At 36.4% G+C, this 20,848-nt stretch overlaps 3 protein-coding genes across 3 annotated transcripts; 2 read left to right on the plus strand and 1 right to left on the minus strand.

Annotated features, from left to right (window-relative positions):
* On the minus strand, positions 468-1,263 carry LOC105170989 (B3 domain-containing protein At2g33720). Its single transcript, XM_011091971.2, has one exon. It carries the CDS (start codon positions 1,031-1,033, stop codon positions 629-631), a length of 405 nt encoding a protein of 134 aa, XP_011090273.1. The 5' UTR covers positions 1,034-1,263; the 3' UTR covers positions 468-628.
* On the plus strand, positions 3,675-14,446 carry LOC105171152 (kinesin-like protein KIN-12E). The gene is made up of 22 exons (XM_011092178.2): positions 3,675-4,126; positions 4,431-4,586; positions 4,671-4,754; positions 4,938-5,057; positions 5,465-5,578; positions 6,080-6,172; positions 6,497-6,586; positions 6,676-6,746; positions 6,845-6,919; positions 7,031-7,118; positions 7,566-7,624; positions 7,803-7,866; positions 8,090-8,155; positions 9,042-9,200; positions 9,276-9,386; positions 9,960-10,195; positions 10,572-10,641; positions 11,208-11,264; positions 11,352-11,381; positions 11,627-11,686; positions 11,818-11,897; positions 12,119-14,446. The coding sequence occupies exons 1-22, from the start codon at positions 3,845-3,847 to the stop codon at positions 14,373-14,375; spliced, it is 4,422 nt and encodes a 1,473-aa protein (XP_011090480.1). The 5' UTR covers positions 3,675-3,844; the 3' UTR covers positions 14,376-14,446.
* LOC105170990 (outer envelope protein 61) lies at positions 15,105-20,497 on the plus strand. Its single transcript, XM_011091973.2, has 11 exons — positions 15,105-15,498; positions 15,838-16,068; positions 16,516-16,572; positions 16,691-16,819; positions 17,281-17,358; positions 17,469-17,539; positions 17,723-17,772; positions 17,877-18,072; positions 18,530-19,217; positions 19,633-19,776; positions 19,972-20,497. Exons 1-11 carry the CDS (start codon positions 15,403-15,405, stop codon positions 20,116-20,118), a joined length of 1,887 nt encoding a protein of 628 aa, XP_011090275.1. The 5' UTR covers positions 15,105-15,402; the 3' UTR covers positions 20,119-20,497.

A 20,848-nucleotide genomic window follows, 5' to 3' on the forward strand; every position in this document is an offset into this window, starting at 1 on the left:
ATAATGTTGGTGTTAAAAAAGAATTTTAAAATGGGTGACTAAATTTGTAAATTGCGCAAAAACAAAAACATGCTTTTATAAACGAGAGAAAATTTGTTAGTTGACCAAAAAAAATAGATAACAAAATATATATATATATATATATATATATAATTTGAATGGTAAAATGTAATTTATAATATTGAAGCGCCATAAACTTATACATTGATTTATACCTTGGAGAAAAATGATTAATTTATCCAACACTAATTTATAAAACCTCTACAGGATATGTATGTATATTTATTATCAATAAGTAATTCATGCACAATATATACATCCTCTCAATAAAGATGTGGGCATGCACGTATGAAGTGGAGGGTGACACTGACATGCATCGCAAATATATTGTCATTGACCTCCAACTGATCAATCAAACACCATAAACCCCATTTTACGGGCATCAATAGTTAAGGAACCCAATTTGAGAAACATCTCACTATCCAAATGATTACATATTTGCAAGTTCAAACTGTGTGCGTTATTCAAACCATACTACGATATTGCATTATACTTCTCCTACAACAACACAATCTCATAAACTCCATCATCATCTATAGTTAGTTCAAATATTATCAGTAATATCACATCATTTCGGACATTTTGAATCAAGACCAGCCCACACTGGACCTGATGAAAACAGGTTCTTCTGGAGCAGCTTAAACTCCAGCCTCGAGTTCTCATCATCCCATCTTAGCCCAATCACATCATTCATCTCTAGTCCCCTTCTCATCACGAAATCAGATAACCAGTTCTTGTGAAGCACATAACTCCCACTACTTTTCCACCTCCTAAGCACCAACACGTGCTCCGACTCGGTATCCACATCCCAAACAACCACCTCCACTCCCCGCCAAAGCTTCAACATATCGTTATCCCTAAGATGCGGTAAAATGTGCTCCTTAACCGAACTTTTCTCCAGCAAACACCTCGCAGAATTATCAACATCACTTACCCTCAAACGCTTTGTGACTGGCCAATCTGGGTGATCCATTGAATAGCTTGGCTTGAGACTAATCAGTTGAGTTGAAACCCAGGGGCTCGCTGTCTCGTCCAAGGATTCAGATTCAGGCAATATCTTGAGTTTATCACCCAAGAAATCAAAGAATTGAGGAAATATATATCTTTCCCTTGCCTTTATGATCACTGGTAAGTATGGAAGAGTAGTAATGTGGTTGATTTTAAAGAAAGCGGAACACGAAAAAACTCAAACCCACAACTCCATTGATGACTAATTTTCTTTATACTTGTAGTAGAGCTTCTGCTTCTGCTCTTTAAACCCACTTCTCCCAACTGCTAATTAACAGACTAACTTCTATTAACAACTTAAACTAACTAAGAAACGCTAAAAGAAGACAAAAGCGCACACCCGAGTAACTAACTAGTCTCGCATTTTACAATTTAAATACAGAAAAACGTAAAAACCATAAGCGCAAACGCTTTTGTAAAGAATAAGCTGTACACTTGTTCTGTTAGCAGTGAACAGAGCATGCGCAGGGAGGATGGATTACTGGAAGCACATTCATCATCTATCTCTACTGCTACGTGATGAGGAGAGGATGGTGTTTGATACAGCTAGTCTTGTATTTCGTCTACTGAATATTTATTAGGGATGTATTCAATGAACCGATATCTACTAGTTATCAATCACATGTAAATGAGGTTCACATGAGTTCTAAAGACCGGGTGCAGTAATTGATCATTTAGCCTAATGTCCGACATGTTTTCCTTTTTTTCTAATGTTGTATGCGCCGCAAATCAACCGTTATGTGTGGTAGCTCGGCTCGTAAAACCAAATTTGAAAACCATTGAGCTATTCAAACGCATCAAGTAAATGACCAAATTACCTCCTTATAGGAGTGGGTAATTTACTTCGTTTTAAAAAATATTTTTTTTATAAGAAGTTAATTTGATCATATACAATGTCGCGAGGATATGTATTTAATTCTATTGAGAGCGTATGCAATATAGTTGGATTTTCTTTCTTTCGAGTTGACATGTGATAGTGACGCCTTTCCCCTATTATAGGTAATTTTGGAATTTCACAATTTTATTCGAAATCTATACAATCTTGGTAATCATTAAATAAATCAATTTATCCTTTCACTACATATTATTTATTTGATTGGGTATTAATTTATTATACATTAATTACGTCGCACAAAGTAAACGAGGCTGGCAATTGAATCTCACCTTTGATCACAGGGCAGTACTCAAAATGGGCTAATTGGAGCAATCAACACACAAACAAAAAGAAGCAAATAATAAAGTTTTTGTCCCAATATTGCATTATGTGATTTTTATTTATTTGTAAAAGATAAATATGGATTTTTTGGTGATGGTAAATTGCTATATCTCAATGATCCCGAGCTACCTGTCATAGTCTACACAAAGTGACAGACCGCATGCTACTTTTAAGATTATCACTCAGAATTCTGCATCTAATCTGCTCCACCAACTAATATATTCATTTCAATACTTTGTTGCTACCTTTTAAATGGGATAATTTACATTGACACCAGAGATTTCGTGTAAGTATGTGTAGATCTTTTGTGGTTTGAGAAATTTTATTTTGTATCAGTGATATTTGTTTTTGTTTAACAAATATACCCATTCGTTAGTTGAAATTTACCCAATTTGTTGATATTATTAGCAAAAGAAGTTATATGAAAATTTATATTTACTCTCGATTGACTTATTACTGGTCCATTGCAAATCAAGTAAATATTTTTGTAACCGAACAACTACCCTTATTTTACATGATAATACATGTGGTCATGAAGTATATTTTTATCTTTATAAATGTATTTTTTTATTAGAAAATATTTGTTTAAAAATTTTAATTTACTAATTTACAAAAATTGAAATTTAAATCAATTTAATGATTCGGAAGAAATAGTTAAGAAAAAAGTTCCAAGCCCAATAACTATGATCATCATCTCCAATTAAAAGTTGTGGTGGATGCCTGCCTGCCTTTTAAATAAGTCTTTTTCAATTTAGGGATAATTATACTCCTTTCTTCTAACATTTGATATGATCATATATAAATTTTTTATGGTTTGATAAATTATATCTATTACTTTTTAGGTTTATTTTTATCCAACAAATCAGTCTTTCCGTTAGTCAAAATCTATCAAATTTGTTGATGTTAACAAAAAATTCAGAAAAAATCTATATTAACCTCACATTAACTTAATACTGATTTATTGCAGGTCAAATAAATAATTTACAATCAAATTATTCCTCATACATCCTCACGTGTTAATGTATGTGAAGATAGTTTAGTTCGAAAAAAATTATTTGATCTGAATAAGATAATAATCAGTCAATTGAGGGCTAATACCAATTCTATTTTAATTTTTCTGTTAATATCAACAAATTCAATTTATTTTGACTAATTTAGGCACTTATTTGTCAGATGAGACCAAACCTCAAAAGTGTTAGATGTAATTTTTCAAGTTACATGGGGCCTATATGTAATCGAACCAAACATCAAGAGAGGAGGGTGTAATTATCCCTACAATTTATTATTTTTCAAAAACAGATCCATTAAGGGTAAAATGGAGATTTCACCACCCTCCAAACGTCTGTATATCTCTCTGTCATCTTGGCTCCACGCTCCGAATTCAAAAATTTCAAACTTACAACGGTACACTGCCTACCCCCACCCCCTCTTCCCCCAAATTCCTTTCTCATCTCTCTCCCTTCTCACTTTCCTCTCGTCTTACCATCGTGGAAGTCTGTTCTTGGTGCTGCTGTTCCATCGCCGATCTTTAGCCGGACTTCGCATTCAATTTCATCAATAATGCCGTTGTTTTCTGAATCAACGACGAGCGCGGTCAAAACCCGGTTTGGGTACCACCAGAATCAGCAGCCGGACGCGGCGGACTCGGGGCTGGCGCTGATGAAGAGCTCCAGCACTCCGGATCTGTTCTCGAAATCAGCTTCCAGGGATATTTTCTTGTTGCAGTCTTCTTGCAAGGACAAGTCATCTAAACCCGATGACGTTGAAACCACGTCGTGTCCTGCTACTCGCAGTTTTGAATTTCGTGAAGATCCCAACTTCTGGAAGGAGCACAATGTTCAGGTATGTTGTTCTTGTTTTTCTTTTTTCTTCCACAGTCGCCCTTTAGTATTAATCAGTGATTCTGACTTCTGAGGGTAAGAAGCACGCGAAGTGTAGGGTATATATTAGTAATATAATAGCCAGTTGTTACGATTTGCCTTGTAAGAATGCTTAAATGGTTATTAGAGCTTGCAATTTTGAAAGTTTTCAATAATATTGCATACAGCATCAGAACAGCTAAATTCTTGTGACTCTAAATAAAAAATGTCAGTGGCATCTACTACATAGTACTTTCCCCCCCAACTCTTTGTTTGGTAATTTCCAGGTGATTATACGGCTACGTCCTTTGAGTAGCTCTGAGATATCACTTCAAGGCCATAGTAGATGTGTGAGGCAAGAGAGTTCACAGACAATTACATGGACGGGGCATCCAGAGTCCCGATTTACATTTGACCTTGTGGCTGATGAAAGTGTTAGCCAGGTACGATATATGCTGTGTATATGACTTATTTGTTCATGGTTTCTTTATTATTTCATGATATTCATGTTTGCATTACTTTAACAGGAAATGTTATTTAAAGTAGCTGGGTTGCCAATGGTAGAGAATTGCGTGGAAGGATATAACAGTTGCATGTTTGCTTATGGCCAAGTGAGTTAAGAATTTATCTGTTTCAGAATTCTACAACTTGGCCAATTTACGTCCTTCTTGTATATTTTGAACCACTCAGCTGCCGCATTAACTTATTAGTCTACTGTTCTATAATTGTGGAATTGCTTAACTCTTTGTTACTAGATAATTTTTTGTGATGCTTCCTTTCATAATTTTGCATAGACTGGAAGTGGGAAAACCCACACAATGCTTGGAGACATTGAGGGAGGTGCCCGAAGACACAGCGTCAATTGTGGGATGACACCTAGAGTTTTTGAGTATTTGTTCTCCAGAATTCAAAAGGTATGCCATGAGTGTATGCTTCATCTTGAAATTAGGAGAACCAATTTCTACCATCACTGTATTGTATCTTAAAATCACCACTAATTTTAATTGAAATTTTGATCTAGCACAAACTGGCTCCTGAAGCCCCACACACTAACCTTCACTAAGATTTGGCCTTTACTTTAAAAATTGTATGGTTGCTCACATCAAAGTTATTTAAGGTGACAAGGTTAATATTTGACTAATCTTCAAGATCTGTCACTGCTTTTCATGTGAATAGTGCCTGTACATGTTTCATTTTGGAAGCTGCTATTCTGTAATGAACTTGTTAATTGATTTTCGTTGGACCTTTCTGCATATATTTATTTTCAAGTATGCTAGATATGAACACAATATTTATCCTGTGCTTCTATTTTACATTACAGGAAAAGGATGTCCGCAGGGAGGAAAAACTAAAATTTACTTGTAGATGTTCTTTCTTAGAAATCTACAATGAGCAGATTCTTGACCTTTTGGATCCTTCATCTGTCAATTTACAGGTATTGCTCGTCATGACCATATATTTAGTCATTCATTAGAACCGTATATCTGCATGTCTCCAACCCCTATACCACTTATTACATCAAACTCTCAGAGAAAGACACCTTCTGATACTTTATATCAGGAGATTGGAGAAAGAATGTTATATCTACCCTCTGTCTATATTTTATCCCCCAAAATTGGTTATATAGAGGGAAAAGAATCAGTTCTACATCTCATTGTTCTTGCATGGGGATAGTACTAACCACTTAGACTTTAACAAAGGTTTTAACCATTTCAGACTAAGACTTTAATAAGCAATATATTACATTGCCAAAATGTGGGAGCAGAGATTTCACCATGAAAGACTTCTGCTATAAGGATTCCAGCAGACACCCTGGTGTTCATGTTCCTAAAATGGCGAAAAATGCATTGAATAAGCCTTCAAGGTTTATGGTTTCTTTTTCCTTGTAGAACCTCAATAAGAAAGCTGATTGACTATGATAGTTGGTTTTCTGCAGATCAGAGAAGACAGTAAGAAAGGTATTTATGTAGAAAATGTCACTGAGGTAGAAGTCTCAAGTGCCCGTGATGTGATCCAACAGCTTATTCAGGTTTGTAATTTCATTTACATAAGACTTCCTCTCTTGTTTATGCAATAGTACTTGGATTGATATACAAGTATGTCTAAAAATAAAGTAGAGCATTTTCCCTTCTTTTATCTAGTTATTAGTCGTTGACCATGACTAAACTTAACTATTCACAATAAATAAAACTTAAAAGGAAGAAATTGAAGGACTAAGAGGTTTCATAAATAGACTAAATATTAATTTCTTACTGCGTGGGCCACTAGACATACAAGATGTGCCTGTTTTATGAATGCTAATATGAGCTCAACTCTTATTGTTATCTGGGTTTACATCATGTTCTTTTTTCAGGGTGCAGCCAACAGAAAGGTAGCTGCAACTAACATGAATCGTGCTAGCAGTCGTTCTCATAGTGTGTTCACATGCATCATAGAGAGTAAGGTAAAAGAGTCCTTGTTCTTATCCAAGATACTTTTGACATTTCTAATTTTGACCTCAAATGTCTAACTTGAACCGTAAGTTTGTTTCAGTGGGAATCACAGGGGGTAACTCATCACCGGTTTGCTCGCCTTAATCTTGTGGACTTAGCAGGATCTGAAAGGTAACACAAAATCAAGGTGGAAAAACAGAAGAAGATAATCATGAAGTTTTGATAAAATAACTTCTGCTTGTTCCAACATTCCTGTCTTTCAAATGTAGGCAAAAGAGCTCTGGTGCAGAAGGTGAACGTTTGAAGGAAGCTACTAATATCAACAAGTCTCTTTCTACATTAGGGTATGCCTAGGTTTACTCCGTTTTTCTAAATGAGATATTTTAAGTCATCCTTGAATTGTGTTTGTGACTATGGACTTCAAGGTGAAATTGGACATGTTTTATGATATGCAGACTTGTCATAATGAACCTTGTGAGCATATCCAATGGGAAATCACAACACGTCCCTTACAGAGATTCCAAACTCACTTTTTTGCTTCAGGTGAATATTATGTTTAATATCATCAAGAAACTATCTCTTGGCTGCAGATTACTGTTGCATAAATGAGGTGCTTGATATGTCTTAGACTCTTTTACATCCGTTAGTGCTAGTTTATGCTGGTTGGCCCTGTGTACTCACGTCTACCAGAAAGAATGATGTTAAAAGCTAATGCAGTTATGTTCTTTGTCAGTCATTTGTAAGAGAATTGGATGTGGATTACCAGGTCTCTTGTTTCTCACGTTGTGGTTAATTGACTCAGACAGATTGCAGTACAGAAATCACAAAATCTTTACTTTACTGTTTTGCAGTCTTAGAATTAGTAGATATTGAAGAATAGTGTTCCTTCAAAAACTTGAATCATGAAATCTACGTACTATGCACACTGATTGCTGAAAAAATTGAATTGATTTCTATTCTTTACTTTATTGCTGGCAAATATTTCTGCAGGATTCATTGGGAGGAAATGCCAAAACAATTATCATAGCAAACATTAGTCCCTCTAGCTGGTCAGTGCCCCTTTTGAAGAATTATTTCACTTATTTCAGCATGGATAGTCTTCAATAATCATTCTGCAAATATTCCTACTTAAAGCTTAGAATTTACTAATTTCATGTTTCAGTAGCAATCTAATGTTTTTATTGAGTTATTGGATTGAAATTCAGTACTCTTATTCTGCTCTTGTAGTTGCTCGCTAGAGACACTGAGCACATTAAAGTTTGCCCAGCGTGCCAAATTTATAAAAAATCATGTAAGATTACTTTGTCTATTATATGGAATGATGTACCTAATATTTCAATGTTGTAAAGGATGCATCTGAAAAGTTCTGGGAGTGAACTTTCAGCAATTTGTACAGCCACTGCAACAAACAAAATGTTCATAAAACTCAATTTCTTATTTTTCCTGTAAATAAATATTCCTAGCTTAAAACTGCTATTTGTTTCTCACTTATTGTCTGACATATTACTTTCTAGGCTATCGTTAATGAAGATGCTTCTGGAGATGTGCTGGCTTTGAGGCTTGAGAACCAAAATCTCAAGGTAACAACTTAAATTTGATTGGATGTTCAATCATCTCAGTGTGACCCGGCCCCACAAAAGGAAACAAAAAAACAAAAACAGAACATTCAGAGAGAGAGAGAGAGGGAGGGAACATGGAGGTTAAGTGTTCTAATGGTAGACACAATGTAGTAACAGACAGCCAAGAGACCTTTTTTTGCACATATTCTGATGTCTGCATCAAAGCTATTAAACTCATCTTGGGGGAAACAGTTGTCATGTGATAATATGGCTTGTTCAGAGTAGGTTTTTGTTGCCTAAAAGCATCATAAATAAGAAATCTTGGGTTTCTACATCCAGCGAACTTTCAATAAGACAAACAATTAATGATCACTCTGTATCACTGATAACAGTGGGTTCTTTACTCATGGCCAGGGGTAACTGCACATATCAACAAGGTTCTCCAATTCTGGATTTCCATGCCATTGGGTGCTTCTAATATGTAACCCCATATTGAACTAGTACAATGAGTAGATCATGAATTCATGCATGCTATGAGTTGCAGGTTTGATAGTGCAGTAATAAAATTGGGTTGCAGGGTGGAATCTTAAAGTCTCAATACCATGTTGTTACTATGTTAGCTTAATCTCTATCTTCAATCACCCACCATTTTCCACTATACTGTATTATGTATGTTTTATTTTTTTAAAGTTCTGGATTCAACATTTGTTTTAATCTGCTTTCAGCAGTATTACTTTGGCATTTAATTATCCGAAGTAAGATTGGCCTTGGTTGAACTTACACAGTGAATTTCATATTGTTTGAGTGACATTGCATCACAATCCCATTGATGCATTTCTTCTTCTCGATGCCATTATACTTGTAGCAAATTTTGGTTATTAATCATTTGCATCAATGTCATTTCTAGAAAGAAGTATCTCGTTTGAGGAGCCTGCTGAATGGAGGAGCTGAAAGCCATGATGGTGATGCCTTATCAATAACATTTCCAGGATCTCCAGGATCCTTTAAATGGGATGGATATCATGGTTTTTCCAGTCCACTTATTTCTGAGAAAAAAATGCCGCATGTATGTTGATTTGTCTCCACCTATGAGAGAGTGTTTTGCATGGTTTCTACTTTCTAACTTAACTTCCCTTTATAGCTTCATAAAAAAGAATATGAAGTTGCCCTTGTCGGAGCTCTCCGAAGGGAAAAGGATAAAGACACTGCGCTGCAAGCTTTGGCAGCAGAGAATCAGGCAGCTCTGCAGCTGGTACGTGTAATCCAATTTCACTGCTTCTCCATTTCATTCTTATACAAATGCTAGGAAATGTATGAATGAGTAAATGTAATTCTCGAAGATATAGGCAAGATTTAATTGCTAAGACGCTCAAGAAATGCTTATGTTCTCATTCTGATTAGTCCAAACAGAAATGCTTTTATTTCTTAATTATTATTTTATTTGAGAGGCTTGGTGAGACAGGAATGCTTATATCGTCTCGATAATATTAAGATTGTAAACCTTATTATTAGTAGAAGCAGCGAAGAAGAACCCAAGATTAGAAAGATGAAGTAAGATTCCATGGTAAAGTACCAAATTTCATAAAAATATACCATAGCAAATATGCAAAATCTCACTTATACAATTTCATTTATTTTTATCATAGAATTTATTACATCAGAGATTCTCGGTCATTTTGTCCCTTCTTGAATGCGAAAGAATTTTGGCTACATGCTGAATCTTCATATTTAGTTTGAGCAAAGCCAATGTATAGTGATTGGGCCTACAATTACTATAGGCGTAGATTTTTCTGGTTAGATGATCACAGTGTGGATGGTGTATCAGGCCAAACAAAGAGAAGATGAGATTCAAGGTCTAAAGATGCGATTAAGATTTCGAGAAGCAGGAATAAAGAGATTAGAAGCTGTTGCTTCTGGAAAGATCTCTGCTGAGACTCACTTGCTTAAGGAAAGAGAGGAGCATTTAAAGGAAATAGAGGTACTGCGTGCCCAGGTAGACCGTAACCAGGAGGTAACAAGATTTGCTATGGAGAATTTACGGCTGAAAGAAGAGATCAGAAGGCAAGTTTTTGCTTTTTTAAAATTGTTCCGTCCATCACTGAATGACGAAAGCACTATCGGCGTTCAAGTTTATTAGATTCTCACTTTTGAGTGCAATATGCATTTTTTTTGTTGATTTTAGAAGTTGATTTAGAAGAGAAGAAAATAAACCGAGTTGGAAGTTTGAAAGTGGATGTAAACAATTTGTACTAGCCATTCATAAATTTGCTGGTTCTGTCCACAAACAGTTGAACTTTAGCATTTTTTGTATTTTCAGTACCAAGTAGCTCTGTCAATGTTGTGTGCTTTTTTCCTGTTAGCTACATGCATCATTTATATTGCTGAATTGAGTTTTACCAAATCACATTTTTGCTAACCTATTTTTCTATTGATTCAGACTGAAGTCATTTTGTGAGGAAGGTGAACGGGAAAGAATTAATGAACAGATAACGACATTGGAAAACAAGGTAAACATTTTATTTTGCTTGTAACTGTTTAACTGAAGTTAATATACGGAAGTTGTGTTTTTCAATGTCAGAACTGTTCACTGTATTTACAGATTGCAAATTGCAATGTTAGTAGTTGCATAATCTCACCATGATTTTGTCATCTTGCTGATCTCATCTGATCCATAAACAGTAGGGGCGTTGCTTCTTAAATGTTTTACGTGTTTGCATAGCATGTTGCAATGTTGTGACCTTTGGTTGGAGGTGGCTAGCAATGAATCAAGAAGTTATCTCTTCTCCCAACCTTCTGCCTTGATAAAGTTGTATGGGATAATACTGATAGTTTGAAGCTGAATGTTGAAAGAGTTATTAGAGAAAAGGAACTGAAAATGCAAGAACAGTGACCTAGTTAAAAATGGATCTCAGAGATGGATCTGACAATATTTTGTGGTTCTCAAATGTGTTGAAGTAGTTGCAGTTAAAAACCATATCCAGAGTCTTTGAAGCATTAGATATTCAGCCATCTTCATTATCACTGCTCATAATAAATTCGCCTTTCAATCTCTTTAACCTTTTGTGTTCTGTAGTTGCTAGAAGCTCTTGATTGGAAACTCATGCACGAATCGGAACCCGCAAACACTCAGGTTCATATCTTTTCTGCAAATTCCGTTTATAAACTTTGCTTAAGATGTAATTTGTGGAGCTAATGATTTTTCTTTTTGATTTTGCAGAGTGACAGTAACTTTCTGAGTTTTAATCAGGTAATAGAAACGAACAATGCAATGATATTAGGAGGCATTTTATTTTACATCAAAATGAATTATGTTAAAGCATCAGAACAAGAATATATATACCACTTTATGTCTTTTGTTTAACATTAAGGCCTTTTGGGCACAGTTGACCTGGACTTAGTTCCAAGAATGTTTTCACTTCAATCTCAATAAACATTAAGTTAGACCTGCCAATCTTGGAGCAGTTGCTTACATATGTTAGTTTCTCACTGCAGGAACCCTCTTCACCTTGGCGCACATCAATTAATGAGGAGAATGAGTTCCTGCGCATGCAGGTAGAGCATTAAACAATTTTATCTTGTTTGAAAAGAGTCTGCCTAATAAACTGGACCTAGGGCACATTTTGGGCTTTATTATTATTTTCGTTTTTGTTTAATGTGAGAACCTTCTTTCATTTACTTCTCAGGCTATTCAGAACCAATCAGAGCTCGACTCACTTCGCAAAAGACTAGACTTCTGTGTTGGTGAGAAAGAAAAGTTAGAAAGGTATTTATTTCCAGAATCTGAGGTGATTCAGTATTAATTAATTTCAGTGATGATGAATTTTATGAGCATCACTATCATCCCACTTTTGAAGATCATATTTGTCTTTAGCTAAAACAAGATACTTAAAAACTTCAAAAAGCTACGTCTGGAAACTTGGCATATGACCGATCAAGGTCTTGGTCTCCTGAATAGTTTTGCTTCACTTTCCAAAAATTTTTCAGACATGTCAATGACTTGGCAAAAGAGCTTGAGGCGGAGCGATTGTCAAAAGAAGCCTTAGCTGAGGAGGCACAGAAGGGACAAACTAAACTTATTTCTTTGATGAATGTCCCCAATGTTGGACAAAGTGAAACAGAACTTAAAACTATGGTTGATGCAATTGCAGCTGCCAGCCAACGAGAAGCAGAAGCACATGAAATGGCAGTTTTCTTGTCCAAAGAAAATGATGAATTGAGGATGAAGCTTAAGGTCTTAATTGAGGATAATAACAAATTGATTGATTTGTATGAAAGGGCGGTTGCAGAAAACAGTAAAAAGATCAGTAATAGTTCGCTAAATCCTCAGAATGATACAATTGAAGATCAGAATTATCACCTTACTAAAGTAGCTGAGGAGAAGGAACAGGAGATGCAAGGAGAACTTGAGAAGCTAAAATGTCAGCTTACGGAAATGCATGAAGAAAATGATAAGTTATTGAGTCTGTATGAGAAGGCCATGCAAGAGAGGGATGAGTTCAAAAGAGTTATAGCTTCTGGTCAACATAAGAATGTAGATGACGAAAAAGGAGACTTCACCTGTCCAGAAAAGCTTGTTGAAGTTGATGGAGGCCAATGTCTTGGGTCTGGTGAAGCTTCTCTTTCCTTTGAGAACGAATATGAAAGGGAGGAAACGGGGTCCGTTGGACCTCATGTCGTGGATGAAAATAAGGACCTTCGTTCAGAGGATCATCCAGTGCCCATCAGTGAGAGTTTACTGGAGGAAAGTTGCTTGTATGAAGTACATGTGCAGGATGATTGTAGCCAATGTTTGATAGATTCACAGACAAGCAATTACTGTGACTCAGATGAAGCAGATAGGACATCGCTTGCAGAAGTTGTCAGGAGCGACATGCCAAACTCAATTGAACAGAACAGGACGGAAATAGATGAATTAAATGAACCTGAAGAACAAGAAGAAAGTTACAAGTTGACAGTGAATACTAGCATCCGGACACTTGATGCATCAGCTGAGTCCAATGAATATGACCAGGATAGTCATATGAACACTGTTGATCCTTCTGCAGGAACTAACTTGGAGATTCAGGAAAATCCACCAAATACAATTGCTGTGCACGTGTGTAAAGATCTGAGTTCAATAAGAGAGAAGCTTGTTGAAGCCCAAGCAAAACTTTCATACTCTGCACAAACAGTAACTATGTTTGGTTCACTTGAGAGAGCAATGATCGAGGTGGATGCACTCTCAGAAAAAATCAGGAAACTGGAATGTAATCTTCAGGCCAAAGAGCAGGAGTTTAAGTATCTCAAAGCTCTTTCTTCAGAGCTGCAGGAGAAAAAAGATCTGGCTAACAAGAAACTATCGGCCATAAAGCAATCGTTGACAAGCTTTTCTTCTTCAGTTAGTTACTTTGAACAGCGTGAGGCTCTGGCGAGATCAAGATTCAATGCTTCTTCAGAACATCTAACCCAAAAGAAAGAAGAGTTGACCCGTCTTCAGTTGTCCAGGCAAGAATTTATGGATGCTCTTTTGAAGATTAAACAAGCGAAAACTGAACTAGAAGACAGCCTTGAGAACTTGAGATCAAAAGTGGAGGAAGAGAACCGGAAACTGGAAAGTGAAAGAGTACTCTTTGCAATAGACAATGTTGAGAAACCAGCTAGTGAACTCTCACAGAGGAATTGGCAGGTGACCGGCAATGCTACTGCGTTGCTCAAATCTGAGGAAGAGAAAACTAAGCTACAAAACCAAATAAAGCTGAACAAGGAAAAACTCAGGGATGTGAGGAAGGAAGCTGAAGCTATGACTGGGAAATTGGGAAAGATAGAAAATGAAATACAAGTTCTTGAAGTCGAGGTGCAGAAAGAGACGTTGTCTGTTGAAGAAATGAACCGCAAGCTTCAGAGTATCGTTCAGGAGAAAGAAATACTTTTGGAGGTTCAAAAAAACGGAAAAGAAGAATTCGAGAGCATGATTCTTGAGTACCACCAGAGCTTGTTCGAGGCAGACCTGAAGGAGGACGAAAAAAAAATCATGCACCAAGAACTGCTAGTGGAGTCTAGAGAAATAGAAGGTGTACAAAGAGCGAAAGCTGAAGCTACAAGGAGAAAGGCAGAGCTGCTCGAAGCCATATCGTGCAACACATGCTTCGTGTCCGATAAGGTGGAGGCAGATCTTCGTAACATACAAACTTCGGTCGTGGAATTGAACTCTATCCTTGAACAATGTGGTTCAATGGAGTCCCAATTCTCTGTAAATCTCTGAACTGTGTGAATTTGTTGAATTGTATGTCATTAATTAAAATTTAGTGATCACTGAATAGTGATGTCTCATTTTATCACGAGTCTTCATTTGATAAAATCAATTGAATCGAGTCAAACATATATTTCATCGTATGCACACGTGTCGCAACTCCCATGACCATTCTCAAATCACTATTAAACCAAAATAAAATTTTATTGCACTATTAGTAAACTTAGGGTGAAAATTCAACTTTTTTATTTAATAAATTTTAATGAGAAATCTTGTAGGTCTCATTTTAAACCCCCCCAAAAAAAAAGAAAAAAGAAAAGAACTTTATTACACAATATTATACACATGATTTGCATATCCAATGCAGTTTAAAGGAAAATCCAAATATATATACATGAATATAATAATTTGTAGTTATAAAATATCACAAATTCCAAGTACTAATTTATTTAAAGAGAATTATTTAAAATTATATCATAAATTTCAATTTGACTATGAGAATTCATATATCAACTATCAACATTTTTCAAATACTTTATAATCGACAAGAATTATTATCAAAATAAATTAATAATCACAAGAATTTAAATTTATAATTTAAAAATCCGGAAATAGTGGGGAGAAGTGAATTTGGAAGAAGGGAAGGAAGCATATTCGGTCTCACGGTCTCCTTTTCTGGTCTGGTGGGCGTTCAACCAATAAAGACTCTATTTTTATCATATTCTATTCTATACTCCGCGTTCCACATATATACACATTACTCTTCTTCCTGTATCTATAATATTCTTCCATTCTCTCAAGAAATTATCTGGGTTTCCGAAGGAACAGTTATTGACTTGCCGCACTAGATCTTTCGAATTTGCAATTTCTGTTTGTTCTTTCAGGTAAACCGAACAAGAATCGGAAAAATCCCAAATTCGAGGACTTGTCTGCTTGTGATTGTATAAGGAAGAATTTCCAATATTTAGGTCGGATTTCCGCCTTTTTTTGTCTGCGATTGTTGGTCTGGTTGAAGGGTTTCAGCGGAGGAATTAGGAGAATGTTTAACGGAATGATGGATCCGGAGATGATTAGGATGGCTCAGGAGCAGATGAGTCGCATGTCGCCGGCTGAATTGGCTCGGATACAGCAGCAGGTACTTGTGGTGTTTGATCAAAGGCCAGTTCTTCAATTCGCTTTTCCTTTTCTCTTTTTCGTGTGTGCGTTATGGGTTTCGCGAGTGAATTTTATGAATCTTCTATTCAGACGAATTGGGTGTGTGATTTCTTGTGGAATTGCTTAGAATCTAAAGCACCCACCAGTTTGTTTTGTCGCGTGAAACAAAGTGGGAATCTTCTATTGGTTGCCTAATCTGTGAATCCCTCGGAGGAGATTTTTATCTTGGGGTGTACTGGCGCTCTAGTGATCATTATTGTAATGGGTAATTTAGATCCATTAACGAGTTTCTGACTTGTGGTTGCAACTTACTTCTCAGATGATGTCAAACCCAGAGTTGATGAGGATGGCTACTGAAAGTATGCAGAACTTTAGACCTGAAGACTTCAAGCTTGCTGCTGAGCAATTGAAGCATACTCGTCCTGAGGATATGGCTGAGATTGGTGAGAAGATGGCAAAAGCTTCACCTCAAGAACTAGCTGCCATGCGTGCCCGGATGGATGCCCAGGTGTCTTATGAGATTAATGCAGCTGAGATGCTGAAGAAGCAGGTAACTCATCAATGACAAGAAGTCTTGATCTATAGATGTATCAAAAATCTCCTTTCTTCTATTCCATTTCTCTAGTAACCTATTGAGTTGAACCTGACTAATATTGGGAATTTCCTATCTTTACTGCTGTATGGTTGTCTGCTTTGGAACATCAGGCTTTGTTTCTCTTACTTTTTCTTCTTGTTTCGGCTTAATTTGAACTTCTGGGTTTCTGGTATGGAAGGCAATGCCATTGCTCTTGTACCCCTTTATTTGCCTGGGATGAGTAAAAAGCCTGAGAAGTCCTATAGTATCTCTGTGAATGTTGCATGCACCTTAACTGAAATTAGAGCATGTAGATACACCAGTCTATAAAACTTATACATTGTGCACACCTGAATGTCAAAAGTTCACTTGTATTTTGCTTGCGTTACTGTATACTGATTTACTTGAGTTGATTGATACCAGGGGAATGAACTTCACAGTCAAGGACAGTACCAAAGTGCCTTGGAGAAATATATGCGTGTAAGTTTTGTTGGGTGCTTATCTTCATGGTTTGTTGCCCGAGATATTTATTTTCTCATTTTGGAGGTGCTTTTGCAATTAGCTTCTATGATCTTAGTTTATCTTTTTGTGATATTAGGCAAAGAACAACCTTAAAGATGTTCCCACCTCAAAGGGCAGAAATCTCCTTTTGGCATGCTCTCTTAATATGATGTCATGTTACTTGAAGACCAAGCAGTATGATGAGTGTATCAGAGAAGGCACGGAGGTAAAGATACTTCTGTGTTTTCTATATCTCAGGAAATTCTTTCTCTTCAAAGTGGTTAAACTTGTGATGCTTTGGTTAAACCATGGTGCTTCAGTTCAATCACCATAGACCTAAGCTGCTACTGCCTTTTTCATTTTGTCCCTAGGCCAATTATGGATGCTTTGAAAATGGAATAATTTGTACTATCTTTTTTTTTTTACACAATTAAGTTTCAAACAGAAAATTCTGGTGCCTCTGGAAAGTGATTACTAGATCTAGGCCTTGATATTGCTGACTACTCGGTTCATGTTTCTCATTGACTAAGTAGCAGTTTGCTCATAAGAAGCTTGCTACACGGTCAATATTCTTAATTTCTTAAGTTAACTCATAGAGTATCCGCATCTTTCACTATAATGTGCACTGATGAACATAGGTATTGAGTGAGTATTTAAAATGTAAACTACAACTTTCTTATACTGCAGGTTTTGGCATATGACGCAAAGAATGTTAAAGCTCTCTACCGAAGGGGTCAAGCATATAAGGAAATGGGCCAACTTGGGGTAAGTAAATGTCTTCTAATTTCACTTCATATTGTTGGCAAAAGTTGTTTCAGCTTCTACTGTTATCAAACCATAGTTGAAGATCTTTTTGTCACATGGAAAATTTGCAGGATGCAGTGTCTGACTTGAGTAAAGCACATGAAGTTTCTCCTGGAGATGAAACTATTACAGATGTATTAAGGTACTGACTTTTCTGTATCAAGCAGTTCCCACGGTATTCAAGTATTATATAGCATGTTCTTAGGCTGTTATTCCCTCTCCTTCTCCTTGGTCAGGTTCTGGCCTCTTTTAGGTTTTGTCTTTGTTGATTTTATTGAGCAATTATGAAATGGATTCCAAATACGGCTTATTTACTTATACGTAGGGATGTCGAGGAAAGGTTGATCAAAGAAGGAGGTCGGCGTCCTTCAAGAGGTATGCTGTTTCAGGGCCAGTTTTGTTTATTGTGTTTCGGTCGATCCTCCCTACAACTTGAATTGTTTAATTTTATGTGTAACCACCTTTACTTCTTGTTTTAGGTTTGGTTATCGAAGAAATAACTGATGAAGCCTCTGCGTCATCTGACAACCACGAGAGTTCAATATCAGGATATTCTGCAACTCCCCCTCAAAAATCCAGTCAACCCAGTACAAGTCAGACTGCTAACATTAGGGAGCCTCAGTCAACAAATAATGACTATTTGGAGGCTCTAAAAGATGACCCAGAATCTATCAGGTTTGTTGTTGTTGATGAAATTCTTATCTTTTATTTTTCATGTACAAGTTAAAAGGATTGGTTTTTCTGCATTATTAAGCTAAATCTTTGTTAGCATTTACTGTTTGTTTAGTGAGATATGCATCTAGACTATTGCAGATGAGAAAAATCTAGGGGAGGATGATAAATGAATGATGACTTGTGCATATGTAATATCTCTTGTATATGATATAAGATTGTTTGGGTCCTTACACATACTTTTAAGTTTGAACAGTATGGTGAGAATAATGTATTTCTGAATGCTCGATTACGCAGTCTTCTTTAGCATTTGCATGCTTGTCTTTGTTTACTGCCTTCTCTTCTTTACCATCTCTTTCTGTGGCTAATCTGCTGCAGCATTCAACTGCTCTTTTATCAGCAGTTGATAAGCACCAAGTTTAGTGGAGTTTATTGTATTTTGTTTGCTTCTATGGTGTAGATCCTTCCAGAACTTTATTTCCCGCACCGATCCTGAAACCTTGTCTGCTATAAGTGGTGGAAAAATAGAAGGTATATCTCCAGATATGCTGAAGACTGCCTCAAACGCAATTGGCAAGATGTCTCCTGAAGAACTTAAAAGGATGTTTGAACTAGCTTCCTCCTCAAAAAGCGGTTCCGGTTTCAGTCCTGGATCAATTCCTTCAGACCTATCACCCGACATGCTCAAGACTGCAAGTGACATGATTGGGAAAATGTCACCAGAAGATCTTCAAAAGATGTTTGAGATGGCATCCTCTTTGAAAGGGAATGAGGCCGCATCATCATCAGCAGGTTTTCATACTACTCCTGGGTCAGTTCCACCAAACATGTCACCTGACATGCTTAAGATGGCAACTGATATGATGAGTAAGATGTCACCTGAAGAACGTCAAAAAATGTTTGAGATTGCATCCTCCCTGAGAGGACAGGAAAGAGCACCATCAACCACAACTTCTTATTCCAAAGGATTAAGATCAGATGACTTTAATACTCGAGAAAATTTGAATATGAATGGCAGCGATGTTGGTGAAAGTAGTACCTCTCAGAGTCTGAATTCAAGAAGTTCTCCTCAACCAAGTTTCTTAAACTCCACTGCTGATATACAAGAACAAATGAGAAACCAATTGAAAGATCCAACTATGCGACAGGTTTCTCGATTAATTGTTTTTTGCACAAATTCTTTTGTCCTCTTTCTCAGCTAAGAGTATGTTTGTAATAAACTGCAATTGGTTTAAAATATTGCACAAATTGTTTTGAACTGATCAGAGAACCATTAACTGAAATTTTTGTGTTCTTGTTCCAAACTTTTTTTTTGGGTTAACAGATCTTGTTTGAAACTTGATTTGCTTCTTCTGAATAAGATCTGTTTCAATATACTGTGATAGCATTCGAGCCTTATACGAGAAACATGTGCGCGATAATAGATGTTAGCATCATTTTGAGAGTTATATCCTTATTCCTTATGTGCTTAGAATAAACCATTTGTCATTGCTTTCTTACCTTGCTTGAAAAGGTGTTTAACATTCTGGTTCTGATTGTGTTGTTCTTTTTTGAAATTCACAGATGTTCACTTCAATGATGAAAAATATGAGCCCTGAAATGATGGCAAACATGAGTGAGCAATTTGGGTTCAAGCTTTCACGTGAAGATGCGGAGAGAGCTCAACAGGCCATGTCATCTATGTCTCCCGATGCTTTAGACACAATGGTATGTATTAAAAAGGGTTAATCTGTTACGTTCCTGATCCCTAATCCCTTTCACCGTCTCCTCTACTCATAACCTGATGTGTTGATGCATCAGATAGATTAAAAGGAAATCAAAGTATAGGCACAATTCTCTATGAATAGGCTCCTATTTTTTCCCCTTTCATTCTCTCTGATCATGGGTAATATATGGTTGTAGATGAGATGGGCTGATAGGATTCAACGCGGTGTAGAAGGTGCCAGGAAGACAAAGAATTGGCTACTGGGAAAACCTGGCATGGTGTTGGCCATACTTATGCTCCTTTTAGCAGTCATCCTTCATCGGCTTGGCTTCATTGGTCAGTAGATAGATCGGGATGTTAATAAAAGCAACTTGATCCCAGAACCATGCCGTTAGACATGTTTCACATAACTAAATGTTTGGAGGTTAATAGCTGTTGATAGTAATGAGAATGTGAAGGCGGTGGGTGAGGGACGTGTTTTTTTGGGTGGCTTAGTACTTTAACCTGTTTGTTTTGGCTGATATAATTGTAAGATTAGATAAAGAGGCTAATGTTGAATTTGTTGGTTTGAGGGAGCTCCTTTTGTACTCAATTCACACAATGAATGGGTGTTGAATGGCTCTCTTCTACTTTATGGAATTTTTTTGAACGTAAGAAGTTATACTGATGAGTTCATTCATGTTATTATGCAAAATTAGATGATACCAGTCATTATTTTCGATATTTCACGGTTGCTCATTAGTATGTGAAGTTATTCACTTCATGTTATGATGATTAATCTTCATATTCACATTTCATGGCTTGTATTAAGCATGTGAAGGTATTTACCATATTATGTGGATCATGCCATGTCAGCAGTCGAATGAATGAATTTGCGTTGTGTTTGTATTGATGTAACGTGATTTATTTATTTATTTTTAAATTTTCACAATTGATTGTAATTATTGAGTCGACGAAATTACATTATTGGACTGTGATATGTTCAAATTAATATGAGAATGAAAAGTTCATAAACTTTTATCTTTTGATTGTTTTGTTTTTCCACATCCCTTAACACTTTAAACTTGAGACCTT

This window comes from Sesamum indicum, linkage group LG9, assembly GCF_000512975.1.
Source record: "Sesamum indicum cultivar Zhongzhi No. 13 linkage group LG9, S_indicum_v1.0, whole genome shotgun sequence".
Classification (NCBI taxonomy): Eukaryota; Viridiplantae; Streptophyta; class Magnoliopsida; order Lamiales; family Pedaliaceae; genus Sesamum; species Sesamum indicum.